Below are 14821 nucleotides of genomic sequence, written 5' to 3'. Positions count from 1 at the left end.
CACTGGCTTGGGAGGAGTGGGCAGGGTTTGAGTATTGCAACTGTCTTATGTGAAATGTGTTGCTGGTCTCAATGCAGTTCCACTTAGATATTTCTATCTATGCATATATCATAACTTTAAGCCTTGATGGCAGCCTCAATCTGAAGGCCTCCAACTAAATTGGCCATGAAGAATAAATTATCCTTCTAATCCATCTGAATGTTCCTTGTCCAGTTAGCACAGCAGTCTGGAAAAGCAGGGCAGTTTGGGAAACCTTGTACTGGTACTGCCCCATTGGTTAGTTCTGCAAATAGAGAATTTCCACCTTCAGGCCAACCTACGTCCATCAGGTGCTTGAATAAGCTCTAGAATTTTCTGCAAAAATAAGGCTACGTAAACTTAGACTGGCTGATTGACACTGTAAAACAAAGTCAGTGCAGTAGGGCACTGACAAAACCAATAATATTATTGCTGTATTCAGTGACCTAAGCCATGCTTAGGCAGTATCAACTCAGTATTTTTGAATCAATTTGAGAAGGTTAGTATCACTTCAACTCAAGTGCTCATCACTGACATCAATGAAACCAAGAGAAAAACAGTATGGCAAATTTAATCGATCTGCAACACACATCATCCTATTTGTTGCATTCTAGCAGTAAGGGCACTGTCCCATTCTGATCTAGAATGCATTTGCTTTATATCCAGCACTTCTAATCCATCTCTTCTGTATAAATATGTGACATATCGTGTGTTTCTTTGCATAACAAAGATTAAGTTCATGGAAATTTTGGAGCAAGGTGAACAGCATTTGACATATATTTTGTGATTTTATGATACAAAACTTTTACCGCGACAGACTTTCAAAACTAATAGTCATTTTATATTCAATAAATAGATGGTACTAGCAAAAAGCATGAACGACTTCAAAACTCAAAAAATTTTCAGCTAGTTCGAGACATTAGTAAAAATGAAGACTCGCAAAACAAACATTTTACCCTACATACTCAAACTAATAAAATTACAGTACTGTTACAGAAACTTTCAACATGTAGCTATCAAATCCTGTTTTTCAGAATGTACGTTCTGGAGAAGAAAGCACAACTGGATAGCAAGGAGTGTTTTTTGGGACAAACTTTTAAAGCAAGTTGTCTTGGCCAGTCTTTCAGCAATTCTAAATTCCCCTCCGAACTGTCAGAATTAACAGAGAACTCTCAACCCCCCTTGATGCAAGCCAAACATCCAATACTGCAAGAAATCAGTTAGCTTCAAAACAGAGCCAAAATTACTAAAGAAAGGTACAGATAGAGAAACAATGTCCAGAGAGTTAAAGAGAATTGGCATCATTCAACAAGTAACTTGTCGATGAAACTTTAGTTTCTGCTGCTGACTTTTCATTAAATTATCTACTGATGCATTTACTCTTCCAGCCCTCACGACACAGGATATTAAACAGATTTCCAGAACTCCTGTTTTCACAGGTTTACCCTTACATGTTTGCTGTGCAGGCTTTTCAAGTTTCGTTTAATAGCTGAGTCCATGTTTAGTTTAAACACGCCAACATCTCCTTTTCTCAGATTACTTCTGAGAGGCTGCATCATAACATGATTAACGTACCCACCCTTTCTCACTTCTGTCCTTTATGGCCTGTCCAAAATGTTCCAAGGTTAGTCAACTGCTCTTACCTTGTTACCATTCTAGTGTGTTCCCTTTACTGGGTTTTAAGCTCTTTGTCATCAAGGTTCAGTATAAAATATATAAACAAATAAATACCCTCTCAACTTATGACCAACTTGAATTTTAACTTAACCAACTTGAAAAAGCTGGCAGAAAGCTAACTTTGTTTCCTTTAGATTCACCCCTGAAAGCAGGGAGCACTGCATTTTGGGGCTCATACAGCATAGAGCAAAAAGGTGTCCTGAGCCAGTACCTTATACCCGCTACCGTGACACGCTGTCCTGGATTCAGCTGGGATAGAGTTCATTTTCTTCCTAGTAGCTGGTACAGTGCTGTGTTTTGGATTTAGGAGGAGAACAAAGTTGATAACACACCGATGTTTTAGTTGTTGCTAAGTAGTGCTTACACTAGCCAAGGACTTTTCAGCTTCCCATGCTCTACCGACTGAGAGGGCTGGGGGTGCACAAGAAGCTGGGAGGGGGCACAGCCAGGACAGCTGACCCCAACTGGCCAAAGGGACATTCCATACCATGGGACGTCATGCTCAGTACATAAACTGGGGGGAGTTAGCCAGGGGCAGTGACCGCTGCTCAGGGACCGGCTGGGTGTTGAATGGTTGCATCACTTATTTTTCCTGGGTTTTGTTCCTCTCTCTCTCTCTCTCGTCGTTTTCCTTTACATTACAAATTATTATTATTTTAATTATTAAACTGTTCTTATCTCAACCCCTAGGTTTTCTTTCTTTTGCTATTCCAGTTCTCTCCTCCCAGCGGGGCGGGGGGTGAGGGTGAGCAAGCGGCTGTGTATTGCTTGGTTGCCAGCTGGGGTTAAACCACGACACACACAGAGCATGCCTTCCATTCTAGGTACTACAACATACATAAAGTCATAGAGTTCCAATTTAACAACAGCCCACTTTTTTGGGTTCAAGAACTAGGAGCCTGGGGAAGCACTGGCCCCAAGTTCTTTTTTAAGATGGCTGCTGGGGAGTCTTGAACACTTGCTCAGCATCTCCTGAAACACAAATTCTCAAATGCTCTGGAACAAAAACCTCACTGTCTTGCATTCTGGGAAATCATAACACCACACAGCTTGAAACTGCCCAAACACGCCAATTGCAAAAGAGGTGGGGAGCCAGGCAAGCAGGAGACTACAAGGCTCTCTTTGGGCCCTCCCTCAATGCTGCAATACTCCTTTGGAGGTGATTCAGCCCAATGAAGAGACATTCTCAGTTAGAATAGCAGCCCTTCAGATTGCAGCTGAGCACTGCAATCTTTTTTTTTTTCTTCAATGATTCTGTTTAAAGTGTATACTGCTTTGGCTGGTTTTGATTTGAGGTTTTGTATTTTAATACTAGATCTGTCTGAACAGGGAAAGAATACAAAAGAACACAAATTTAAACAAAGTGGGCTTATAAAGAAATTTTACCAAAGTCTGGGATGTGGATTGTCTTCTATGAATTGGGAAGATTCTGCAATGCCAACTTTTTCAATCAATGCTCGACTGTCTCGTAATGACCGAATCTCGAAATTGATGATGTAGTCTTTGTTAGGATGTTCAGGATTCTAACATAATGGATAAAGAAACATAATTTTATTCCATGTCACTTTTATTTTCACCCAACATAGACATCTACTGTTCAAATCATTAAGACAGACACCAACTTTTTGTACAAAATAAAATTAATTATACTTACCTTTAGTATTTCATCCAGAAGCACAGACTTGATTTCTAAATCTTCAAAGTTGCAAATATATCCAGAAGTTTGTATAGGTTCCTTAAAAAGTTAAATAAGTTACAGAGGAATGAACTTGTATTCTGTCTGATTAAATCCTACCCAAATCTGTTAGGTATACATAAAGAGACTTTCTTCTTTTGCAAACTAGGATTTAATTGCATTTCCAACAGGAAACAAATACTAAAATCATTAACATTATTGACAATTCCATATACACAGACATAGTTATAGAAAACATGAGGATTTTTAATTAAATTATGAGAAAGAGATGAAGGAACACCTGCCAATATTTAGATTCAACTGAACTGTGGTTTACAAATATCTTTACTAAAATTGTGTTTATATTTTCCAAAGCATACAAAAAATACGCTCCTGAAAATATCTCATACATTCACGAAAAATATGACAGCATTTTTATCTTTCCATGGCTGATAGTTCATTTTACTTATTTGTTCCTAAACAACATTCCCACATTAGAGCTGACAAGATTTTGAGATTTCCAGAAGCAAGTTTATTTATATAAACACTTGCCTAACTGAATGGTAAGCACAAGAATAATACTATTCAACATAGAGCCATTAACTTATGAGCAAATTGTAAAATGAGTAGTTTACGTATGTTAATATTTACCTCCGGATCCAAGTTTCTGAAAACATACATTCTTGTTTTCTCCATCATTGCAAACAAATCTGGGTTATCTTTGGCCCATTTCATATCCCAGACATCTTTGCGTTCCAGTTTCAGCTGCTCACCTATCACTTGCTGTCCTGTACTGTCTACTACCCGTGTATCCAAGTCAAAGAAAGTCAAAACACCTGAAAGGTCTATGATGGCAACACGACTACAGAAAAACAAAGAAAGAAAAAATAAGACAGCTAAATAATACTATTCAAGGTTGTAAAACTGAAATAATTCCCTAAACTGGCACACTCAGGCCAAATTTCCCTTCTAATCTAATACCAGTATAATTCCATAGATTCAGTGAGATGCATGTGGTTTTCATTTATCTGCACAGCAGAGAGAGACCAGAGACATGGAAAGAAGTTTTTCATCTGTTCATACAGGATCTGGCCCTGCAAAGGTTCTGAAATATGCCCATTTTTCATCCAGCATTTTGAAGATCCTTAGTACTTCAGATACCAAGTTGAGTAAATTGCAGGTTCTGCCCCTCACCAAACTTTTCTTGACAGAGTCTAGAATCAACAACCAAACAGAGTTGTTCTTCATTATTTACTAGGAGGCAATGAAGCAAATCTTAAATTAAAAAGACAGCACGGTGATGCAGACTGTTAGTCTCAAACAGTATTTCTTATATTTCTACAAAGGGTATTCTTTAGGTTTTTTCCAGACAATATGACATATAATCCAATTAATCTTTGAAGTAATTTAAAATATGCGAAAAACACAATTTCTAAAGGGTTACATTTGAAAATTTCCAGTTACATAGGTCTTTAGTGAATCATAGTAGCCTGTATTTACTACAATGCCATTTTAAAAGCATTTCTAAATATTGAAAGGTATTTAGACACCCTTAATCCCTATTAAAATTTCAAAAGCAATTTAGAAAATTAACTTCAAAACACTTATGGATCTGAGCCTTTTTCACTAGCATAAAGTCATTTAGGAAGGAAACAGCTTGGGTTCGAAACAAAACTACTGTGGCTCTGACTAGATCACATTGCCTTTTAAGTGAAGCAATCTATTTTTGGTCTATACCTAAAAAGGTGAGCCGTGTACACATGCATTATGCATTTTGTTTGAAATTATAAAGTTATTTTGAAGTTATTAAAATTGTCTTACAAGTCCTCTTTAGTCAGCATATTTTTGCCCTTTCTGCCAAGACTCTCGTGCTCTCTCTTGCAAAAAAATAGCTGTTAAGTAGAAAACAACTTCAGTATTGGCACAGCTGAAGCTTAGGAAAACCAGTCTTGCTAGAAGCATTGCCACCAGCTACAGCTTGTAACAATGGAAAATTAACATGGGATGAACAAAGTTTCCAGGCATTAGAAGGACATAGAAAGAGAAAGAAGCCTTAGAGATATAAAATTTCAGTTTGACATAATTTCATCAATTCACATCATGATCACAGGAAGCTTATGTTTGGTTCATCTAATAAAACAAAGATATTTTCATGTATATGTTTCCTTAAGCTTCCCACACACACCCTAAAGAGTTTAAAACATAAGAGAGCTTTACTAACACAGTCTCTCAGAGCAATCTGATGACTGGCCAGATGTAATTAATAGTTAATAAATAAATGGTTAAGCAACCATTAATAACAACTAAAATTAATGAATAGTTTATATTAAAGTAAAATTAGTACATAATTATTATAGAATCATAGAATTCACAGAATTAGTATTTTCACAAATTGTAGTGGTTTATTTTAAAATCAGATACCTGCGTTAGAAGCAGATCTGTAACTTACCTGGAGTTGCAATTCAAAGACAGCTGATATGCACGACAGTTCAGGGTATACTTCTGTACTATACCAACGCTAGGAAGACTGTATCTCTGAATAGTGCCGGATTCTCTTCCCTAGAGAAAAGCAATACTTGCTTATTGAGACAATTTTTCTGTCCATGAACTCTTTAAAAAGGTTTTATTTATATGCTGTCCTAGACAAAAGAGTTCTTGGATAAGTGACAGAGCAGAAGTGGAGAGAGGGAACGTCATCACCCTAAAAGTTCTGAATTCTGCTATTTAAACAAGATACTTTCTTAAGACGCTACAATTCACAGATCTGCTTAAATCAGGGATGTTAAAACGAATGGCATAGTCCACATACAGCCCACAGAACAGTTTCAGGAGTCCGACAATTCTCCATGAACCTTCAGACATAGTCTACGTTACAAAAAAGGAGAACAGTGAGAAGATCCATGTCCCACGCTGGTAAATCCACTTAAACAGTGCCATACGACAGTACTAGCTCGGGTCTGAAAGCAGTAGAGCTGGGTTCATGCAGTGCTGTCTGCATGCTAACAAGTCTCACCAATTACTTCAAGACCTGAGCTAGCTTTAAAAGTAAATGCTTTGAATAACCAGTATATTTTAAAGGCTTGAGTAACAGTAAACAAATCTAAGTACCAATGTGGTTTATCTTTATTTTGCCAAATGACACACCCATGCCCTGTGTCAAGACACTATCAGGCCAACAGTCTAAAATGCGTTTGACATCCCTGGACGGAAATGATCACTGCCACTATTTTCTCATGGTGTTTCTGTAAACTGAACAACATATCCAGCTTATTTCACCTACCGTTTAGCCCTTATGCTGTAAATGAGTTGATACTAAACTTTAAGGTAGTCCAAACTTTATTTCTCCCCCCCCCCCCCCGCCACCCCTAAGATCCTCAGCATAAATCACCTTTCATCTTTGACTTTTCCCACATCTGTATACCCTATAAACTGAAAAGCAGATTGGGCCAGAAGTGTTAGAAAATCTAACCACTGTAAAATGCATTCAGCTTCAGCACATTTATCCAGATCTAGTCTCAAAGGCGTTTCCTCTCATTCCCTTCCTTTTAACCAAAGTCACTGATTAATTATCCTCTTAATTTCATTTTCTCACTCTTCTTCCAAGCACAAACAGAATCCCATAGTCATCTACTAACGGTCACAATTTTTTCATTCATGTTTTTTCCTGTGACCCACTGATTTTGTAAAATCCAGTCCTTTGACAGGATATAACAAAAAAAAAAAAAAAAAAAAAAAAATCACTGGAGTATGAACATGGGAAAACATCAATATCTTTCTTTCTTGGGAAGGTGGATAAAATGAAGAAGGTGTTCTTTTTCTGTCTTTGTTCTGCTCAGTTAGTTTGTTTTAAAACCCACCTGCATGTCTGTTCATCTAATGAGATCACTCTTTTCAGATCAGAAAAAAAAGTGCACCAGCTGTTTGGCATGATACAATACCTCATACATAATACAGATGTATAATCCATAAATGTATTACTATGTATATAGCATACTACATACATGTGAAATTATCTATCATCATACATTATACCATTAATATGTAAATAGACAAACTTTGTAAGTCTTTGTGCATTTACATACAGCCTAGAAGAGACTTCCCAGAACTCAGATTACAGTATTAAGTCCTGACCTGGACTTTATCAAACCCTACCTGTAAGTACTAACTCAGGCAACTAGTCTATACTTAAATTGTAAGCACTTAGTGAATTAGCCCTCCTAAAGAAAGAGTCCAGGTTAACGGAAGAACCTGTTAAAGTTATCTTTGAGGATGTCTAGAAAGAGATTTCATCTGTGTAAATTCTAAATTCAGAAATGCTTTGAAATTATGACTGCTTATGAACACATTGCAGAAGAATCTCCTGCCTACAAGCACAAGGGGCAATTAGGAGTTATTTTAATCATGTAACTTACCACAAGTAGTATCTTATCAGATGCTGTTATTGCACAAATTGGATCTCTTGTTCCCTGAAAGTATACAAGCGATACCAATATCGGTTTTAATGCAACAGTAAGAATGCACTGCTAAAGAAAGAAGTTTTATTTAAATATACAAGAATGTTGCTAAGTATCCATATGAAGAGAGGCTATCAAACCTTGTCAGTATACAGTAAATGGATGGTTTATGATATTAGTAGCCTTTTTTATGGGAATCATTACAATAATAATATTAACAGCTTCCTTTCTTCTCCTGCCCCTCCTCCAGAAAAATAAGAAACCCAAAATGTAACAGGTGTTTAACAGAAAACACAAGAAGGCAACTATCCCTGACTTGTGAGGCTTGTAATTCATTTCAGGTGTATTGTTAAGTACAAAAGCGAGCACGTGCATGCGCATACATACATAAAGTGAAAAAGGCCGAAAATACTAGAAAAGATTACAAGGGTTATTGAGTTTCAACAAGCTTATACTTTGTTGAAGTAAGGGGAGCTGCTTCTCACCAAGAAGAGAGCAGGTGTCTACATACTGGACTCCAGAATATACTTTTTATGTGTTCTGTACAGTTCAGTGTATATTTACAGTAATACATAATGACACAGTAACAACGCACTAACCAGAGCGAAGAAAAATAACACTTATGTACAAAAGGTAGAAGTGGTCTAACTTAAACTTTCTTTTACTTCTACTAATGAAAAATCTACGAAAATAAATAAAGCAATGCTAACTAATTATCTTTCAAGCTACCAGTGACACCACAATAAACTAGTTAAAAACATCACTCACTTCAGTAGCTCTGCTGTAATCAAGGTGTCCATCTGCAGATCCTGAAGGGGTGTCATCGATATGATAAATCCTGTAGAAAAGGAAAGTTAGAAGAAAAAGCAAGTCCAAAGAAAGCATCATTTTTGATAGCATATAGGTATCTTCAATCCTTGGAGAAGAAACCATTGCAACTGGAAAAAAGAATAAAATCTATGCCTACTCTTATGTTCCAGTAGTATCCCCTTTGATAACCCTGCTTTGTATTGATATAAAATATGGTACTTGCTTTCACTTTCACAGCCCCTGATGATCTATTCCCATATGATCTATAAACTTTCATTCTGCAACAAGAAGTTCCTGCAAACCATCAACCACCCCAATTGTCTCTTTTCAAACATGCACTTCCACATTTCCTCAGGCTCTTCTCCATACTTATGAAGAGCTTCACCTTCATATCCACAAAACTTACATGTTACTGTATTCAATACTTCATCGTAACTTCTCTTTTGCCTTAAAAAGTAGCATTACGAAAGATTTTAGAATGCTAAAATCATAATTTATGCTGAATTACAACTCTCTACTTTTTCAGTATTTCTATCAAATTTACAATCTTGTCCCAGGCTAGGACATTCAGCTACTAGAACAATTTAAGTTATTACACCATGTACAAATAATTACTCATTATTGTGGATATATGGTGACAGGAGGTGGTAGATTTATAGAAAGATGCTATAGCGTCTCTATGGAAGAAAACATAAAATAACACAAAAGAAAATTATAACAAAGTTGCAAGTTGTGGAGGTGACAGAAAAGTTAATGCCACTAATGAGCACCTGGGAAGGAAATATTTCGGAGGCAAGATGATGTTGACTTTGGCTTGTTTAGTTTGAGAGGATGAAAGTCCATACAGGATTAGATGTCCAAGACACAAATCCGACACAAGCGTATTTAGAGAAGAACTAGCAGGATAGACTATGTCCCTACAGCCATTGACACACAAGAAGCAATTAAAGTTATCAGAAGGAATATAGCTGCCTAGAAACTAAGAGTATGGAGGGAAAAAAAGGGGAGGAGGAAAAAAGCGTCAAGACACACAGCTCTGTAAGGGAAGCACGCAGCGAGCAAATGGAGACACTGAACAGGAGCTAATCTAAAAAAAGTCAGAGATTTGGATCACAAACACACATTTGTTATGAAAAATTGTTCTTTAGTACTTAATCTTACAGGCCTGCAAGTCAACAAACCGAGTAGAAAAATGAGAAGACAGGAGTTCATATTTTAGGCATGGGAGAATCCACCTTTATCAACAATACCAATGTAAAGGAAGAAAAATGACAAAGCCTGAAGACAAACCTTTCCCTGCCTTCTTTTCTGGTCCGTGCTACCTGATTAATTTCCATTGCTGTGAGCTTCTTGGCCACACGATACTGCCAGATGTAAAACACTTCTTTTGAAGCTGCTATCACATGCGTTTTGGTCATTGTGACAAACAACGGCCCTGTTATGAAACCCAAATGGTTGTAAAATTAGCGCAGCAAGTATTGGACTAGATGCTAATCTGTAAACTTTTTTCCAGATGAATGAAACTGTATCTTCATAGGTTAAAAGCAAAAAACAAACAAAAAACAAACCAAAAACCACACCACACACAACCTAACAGCAGTTTTCATTAATTGCGAAGAAACTTCACTGGGGCCTTGTCGCCTTGTTCAGAAGAACAGAGAAATTCTTTACAAGTTCTGATTTTAAAATTAACACTTTTCTCCCTATTATTTCAGCAAATTTCCATGTGCTAATGCAGAAGACATCAAATATATATAGACAAATTTTCAGGTTAATGACCAGTTCAGGAATATCTCAAATCTCTTAACAAGATCTATAAAATACCTCCGTATCTGACATATTTGTAATTATTCAAATATAAATAAAAGGAAGACTACTCAAAAGTTGACAATCTAGAAGAGATTCTTTGATTAGCACCACTTAAAAACAGTTAACAAATTTTGAGTTAGACAAGACCTAGAAATGCTGTTTGTATCTTAGTTAATAGCTGGGCCAAATAACAATTCTTTGTCTGCATGGCAGCAAATTAAATATTTAGCAAAGTGTGCGCTTAGTCTTACTTTACTGCATCCAAAGATCACAGTGTAGGAAGGCAGGGCATTTTCTTTACTTTAGCCGTAAGCCCATTTAGAATATGTGGATAAATTGAGTATCTCATTCCTGCTGTCAATGTTCAGTGAGCAAAGGAAAAAAAAAAAAAAAAAATGCACTCAAACCATTACGTTATTCTTTATAATAGACTGTATTGACTATATTGTGTCTTTTTTTCCTTTTACAATCCTTTTTTTCATCTTTCTGAAAACCAGTGAATGCACATAAAAAGGCGTAGAAAAATGCAGAAACCTATGAAGAAAATCCCCCAATGTCTTCAAATTCTACAAGTAAATCACTATGCTACCAGACAAAACAGTCAAATTCAAAAGAACTGCGTAGCCCAGCCTGTTAGTGAAACACTGAGTCATACAGATAACATGCTGTGAGCACAAAATCTGATTCTTTTACAGTGAATCTCAATTTTCTCTGTATTTTAGCACAGAACAGAACTCTGGAGGGAGCTATAAGCCTGCCATAAAGAGCAGCAGTGCTATAAGAGACAAATGGGGGAAGATTGGTTGAACAGATTTTCTTTCTTTGAAACTAAGAGGATTATATAAGCTACCTGATGGCTATAGAATACTTCTTAGTATAAATGTAAATACTAGATAAGAAGGCTTACTGATGGTGCTTAACATGTGAGCAGTACAGTTGTTTATATGAAATACACTGAGTTGCATATAACACATTCATTTCAATAATTAGTCACATACAACTGAAGGATAGTCTCCTGTTTCATTAACAGCATTAATAAATTCTATGTATTTGCTCTGTTCTTTTATTACCTTGCAGCTGTACATGCCATAGTAATCAATGCTTTTACCCTTCAAAAATGAAACATGAGAATATCCTGACCTGTGAGGGAATAAGGTTTCCTCTTGCTCAAATCACAAAATTTTTGTACTAAGCCTTATATTTGGACTCAGCTTAGTCAACGTTTAAACACTTTAAGACAATGCTAAACCAAGCCCACATGTGAAAGCCATGGGCATTCCTCAGACTCACCGGGTGACTCCCCATTTGACCTACAGCTTCCACAGAGCCTAAACTTACTCATTTGTGCACACCTCAAAGTACCCCAATCTGGGAAAAAAGGAAATTCACATAAGCTCTGTTGTGATTCAGAAACAAGATGGCAACACATCTATGCTTTATCCATAGGAATACAATCAATTAGGCATTTTATGAACATGCCTAACTTAAACTGTTGCTGTCAAAAAAACCCCACGCACCAATCCCTGACGCTTCTTCTGTATCGGCTCTAGCAGTAGCTTGACCACAGAGTAAGTTGGATCAATTCATTCATCTAACTGAGCTCAAAATTAAAGAAAAGATTAGCTTAAGTTGGATTAAAGAGAAAACCACAAATGTTGGAGAGGGCAGGAATGACCAGCCAGCATGGAGGGCAGGGCCTTCCCTTCTTTGCAACAGCAGGCTAAACAATGATTGGATTTAAGCCAAATGTGAAATCGCAGGGAGATGGATACACAGCACATGGATGCAATCATCAGGATCAGATCCATTCAAAAACATATCTGAAAGAGCAGCATCTATATGCGGGAACCGATGCTTTTACAAAATTGCCTGTATAGATTAAACAATTGCATAAAAGTAGGACATACGGGATTTTTTTCTAAAATTGCTTTAGCATTTTATACTGGACAGTCATTAAACAAGCAAACACAAAAAGAAAAAAAAAAACAAACATAAATCTGTGGAAAAAGAAACTAAAATCCAAGTCTAGACTGGACATTAGGAAACATTTCTTCACAGAGAGGGTGGCCAAACACTGGAATAGGCTTCCTAGAGAGGTGCTCAATGCCCCAAGCCTGCCAGTGTTTAAGAGGCGTTTGGGCAATGCCCTTAATAACATGCTTTGGTCAGCCCTGGAGTGGTCAGGCAGTTGGACTAGATGATTGTTGTAGGTCCTTGCCAACTGGAAGTATTCTATTCTGTTCTATCCCCCCTTCTCATTTCAGAGCATTAATCACTGGGCTACACTCTGCTCCTAAAATACTTTCCTTCTTGGCTGCATAACAGCATAGATTCAACACGAGGAAAGGATGCCCCAACCACTCCAACTTTGGGCTGTTGCTGGGGCAGAGAAGGAAAGAATGGGATTTGTGCTTTCCTGGGAAAGCAAAGATGCTCATTTCAATCCCTTCAGGCTGAGGAAGATCTAGAATCCCTTTCTAGGCAGCTGGTTTAATTACTTAGTTTCCTTTAGTGTAGGGAAGTATTACCGTCTTATACAGCGGCCTTGATTTTAGCAGCAAGTGCTGCTCACGTGGGCATCAGTGCTCTTCAAAGAATTCGTGCTCTGACTATTAAGCAGACAGAAAAGCAAGCACCTTAAGTCAGAAGGAGGCAAGAGATTCAGACACTTCTCTGCTCAGCACTTCCACTGCATAGCAGCTTTCCATGCTAAACATGTGGACCTCTTAGATTGTCTAGCTCTTCCCACTGATTTTGCAGATAGCTAACTTCAGTATTAATATCTTAATATTTAATTTTCAGACCTTGAAAATAAGTATGGAAAACATTTAAACAGGTGCCTTACTTTTCAGTGATCAAATACTGAAAAGGATTGAACACACTATCCCATCAAAACAACACCAACATGTGAAAAACCTGCCCTTTAAATTTTCTCTGGCCCTTCTTTCTCTTCTCGCCTCATTTCTCTTCACTGTTCCTTCATAAAACCTCCTCCCTGAAGGATAGAAACTTTATTTCTTAGATATCCAGGAATCTCAAATAACCTTCTGCGATGTCTATATGTCATCCACATTCATTCCATCTCACTTCAAAACAGTTAGAAAACACCTGCTCTCATGTCTAATCTTTAAAAAATAGTAGATGGAAAACAAACTTAATCCATGACTGTATTACTTTGCTGCATGAAAAAGCTGAGACACTTTCTAGTATATGAAATAGGATATGCAAACACAAGACAGACAAGTAATCCCACCTAAATCTGATGGAAAGGAAGCAATCTGACAGACAGACACACACAAGACTAAACTGTTGTTTTCATACAAGCCTGTTACAGGCTGTTCTGAGAAACTGGGACGAACTTAGCCTGATCAATAACATCTACCTAATTTTAGAGCTTGATTCAAACGTCTCTAGAAGTGTTAGCTCATAAATAGAAGAAAATGTCAGAGACAATGTCAGACAACTGAACTGCACATGGGACAACTCATGAATGGCCACAGTTTACAGAATGTGAAGAAATACTAAAAATCAGTTATAGTTTAGTTTACAATGATCAACTGTAAGTAACAGCAATTCAAGTGGTGTTTCACATACAGTTCAGCCATCCTTGTTAAGGCATGCAGGAGAGAGGCGAGACAGCTAGGCATGACTCTAGCACTCTGCCTTTAATCCACCTGTATGTTGATCAGGCTGTTGTTTTCGTTTCACTGGGCACTAACACACATGTGAAAGATAACTCAACACTTCACTATGTCAGTGCTCCTAAGCGCATGTAAGAAGATGATATAATCCAGCCTGAGTGACATTTTCTTAGCAGATACCATCTGTTGTGTTTCCATTAAAAAGATATTATATAACAAGATATTTAACCTTCTGTAGTTTTTATTTAGTTATGCATGAAAGGACTTTGACAGAAAGCCTGTGAGCCTGTGAAACAAGCACAGAAGAAACTGTGTTGGTTAATTTTTGTACCTTAGTAGGATGGAACATAATAAAGCTAGACAATGGAGAAAAGACTAATTTATGGACTAGCAAACACTAGCTATTGTGAAGGACCCTAAAAACAAGGCACAGGAAGCACAGGAAGAAAATGTCCTTGGACAAAATAAAGAGCAACACAAGTAAGAGCTTTAAGGTGTAACCATCCATCAATGTCTAAAGAAAGTTGAAGTGATGGCCTTTCACCAGATAATGACTGATTAATCCTTTTTTGCCATCATTAGCAGAGGCAAGCATTAGAAAGATAATGACATAATTAACAATTCAACAGAATAAAGGGAATAAGCACTTCTTTTTTTGAGCCCTTCTTGAACTATTGGCTTAGAGCCCAACAACGTAAGATTTGCATCTCCTGGGGGTGAACCAAACATTGTGCACT

At 37.2% G+C, this 14821-nt stretch overlaps 1 protein-coding gene across 3 annotated transcripts in view; it reads right to left on the bottom strand.

The window, feature by feature from the left end:
• Positions 1-14821, bottom strand: part of WDR35 (WD repeat domain 35) — a 48354-nt gene that overhangs the window by 11724 nt on the left and 21809 nt on the right. For all 3 annotated transcript variants that reach the window (XM_076332723.1, XM_076332725.1, XM_076332724.1), the window contains 7 exons: positions 9925-10069; positions 8593-8662; positions 7783-7836; positions 5820-5929; positions 4022-4232; positions 3350-3430; positions 3082-3218 (listed from right to left, as the gene is read on the bottom strand). In XM_076332723.1, coding sequence (XP_076188838.1) covers positions 3082-3218; positions 3350-3430; positions 4022-4232; positions 5820-5929; positions 7783-7836; positions 8593-8662; positions 9925-10069 — 808 coding nt within the window. The remainder of the gene's footprint in view (positions 1-3081; positions 3219-3349; positions 3431-4021; positions 4233-5819; positions 5930-7782; positions 7837-8592; positions 8663-9924; positions 10070-14821) is intronic.

Source organism: Aptenodytes patagonicus, chromosome 3, assembly GCF_965638725.1.
Source record: "Aptenodytes patagonicus chromosome 3, bAptPat1.pri.cur, whole genome shotgun sequence".
NCBI lineage: Eukaryota > Metazoa > Chordata > Aves > Sphenisciformes > Spheniscidae > Aptenodytes > Aptenodytes patagonicus.
This window is presented reverse-complemented; position numbering and strand designations above follow the sequence as displayed.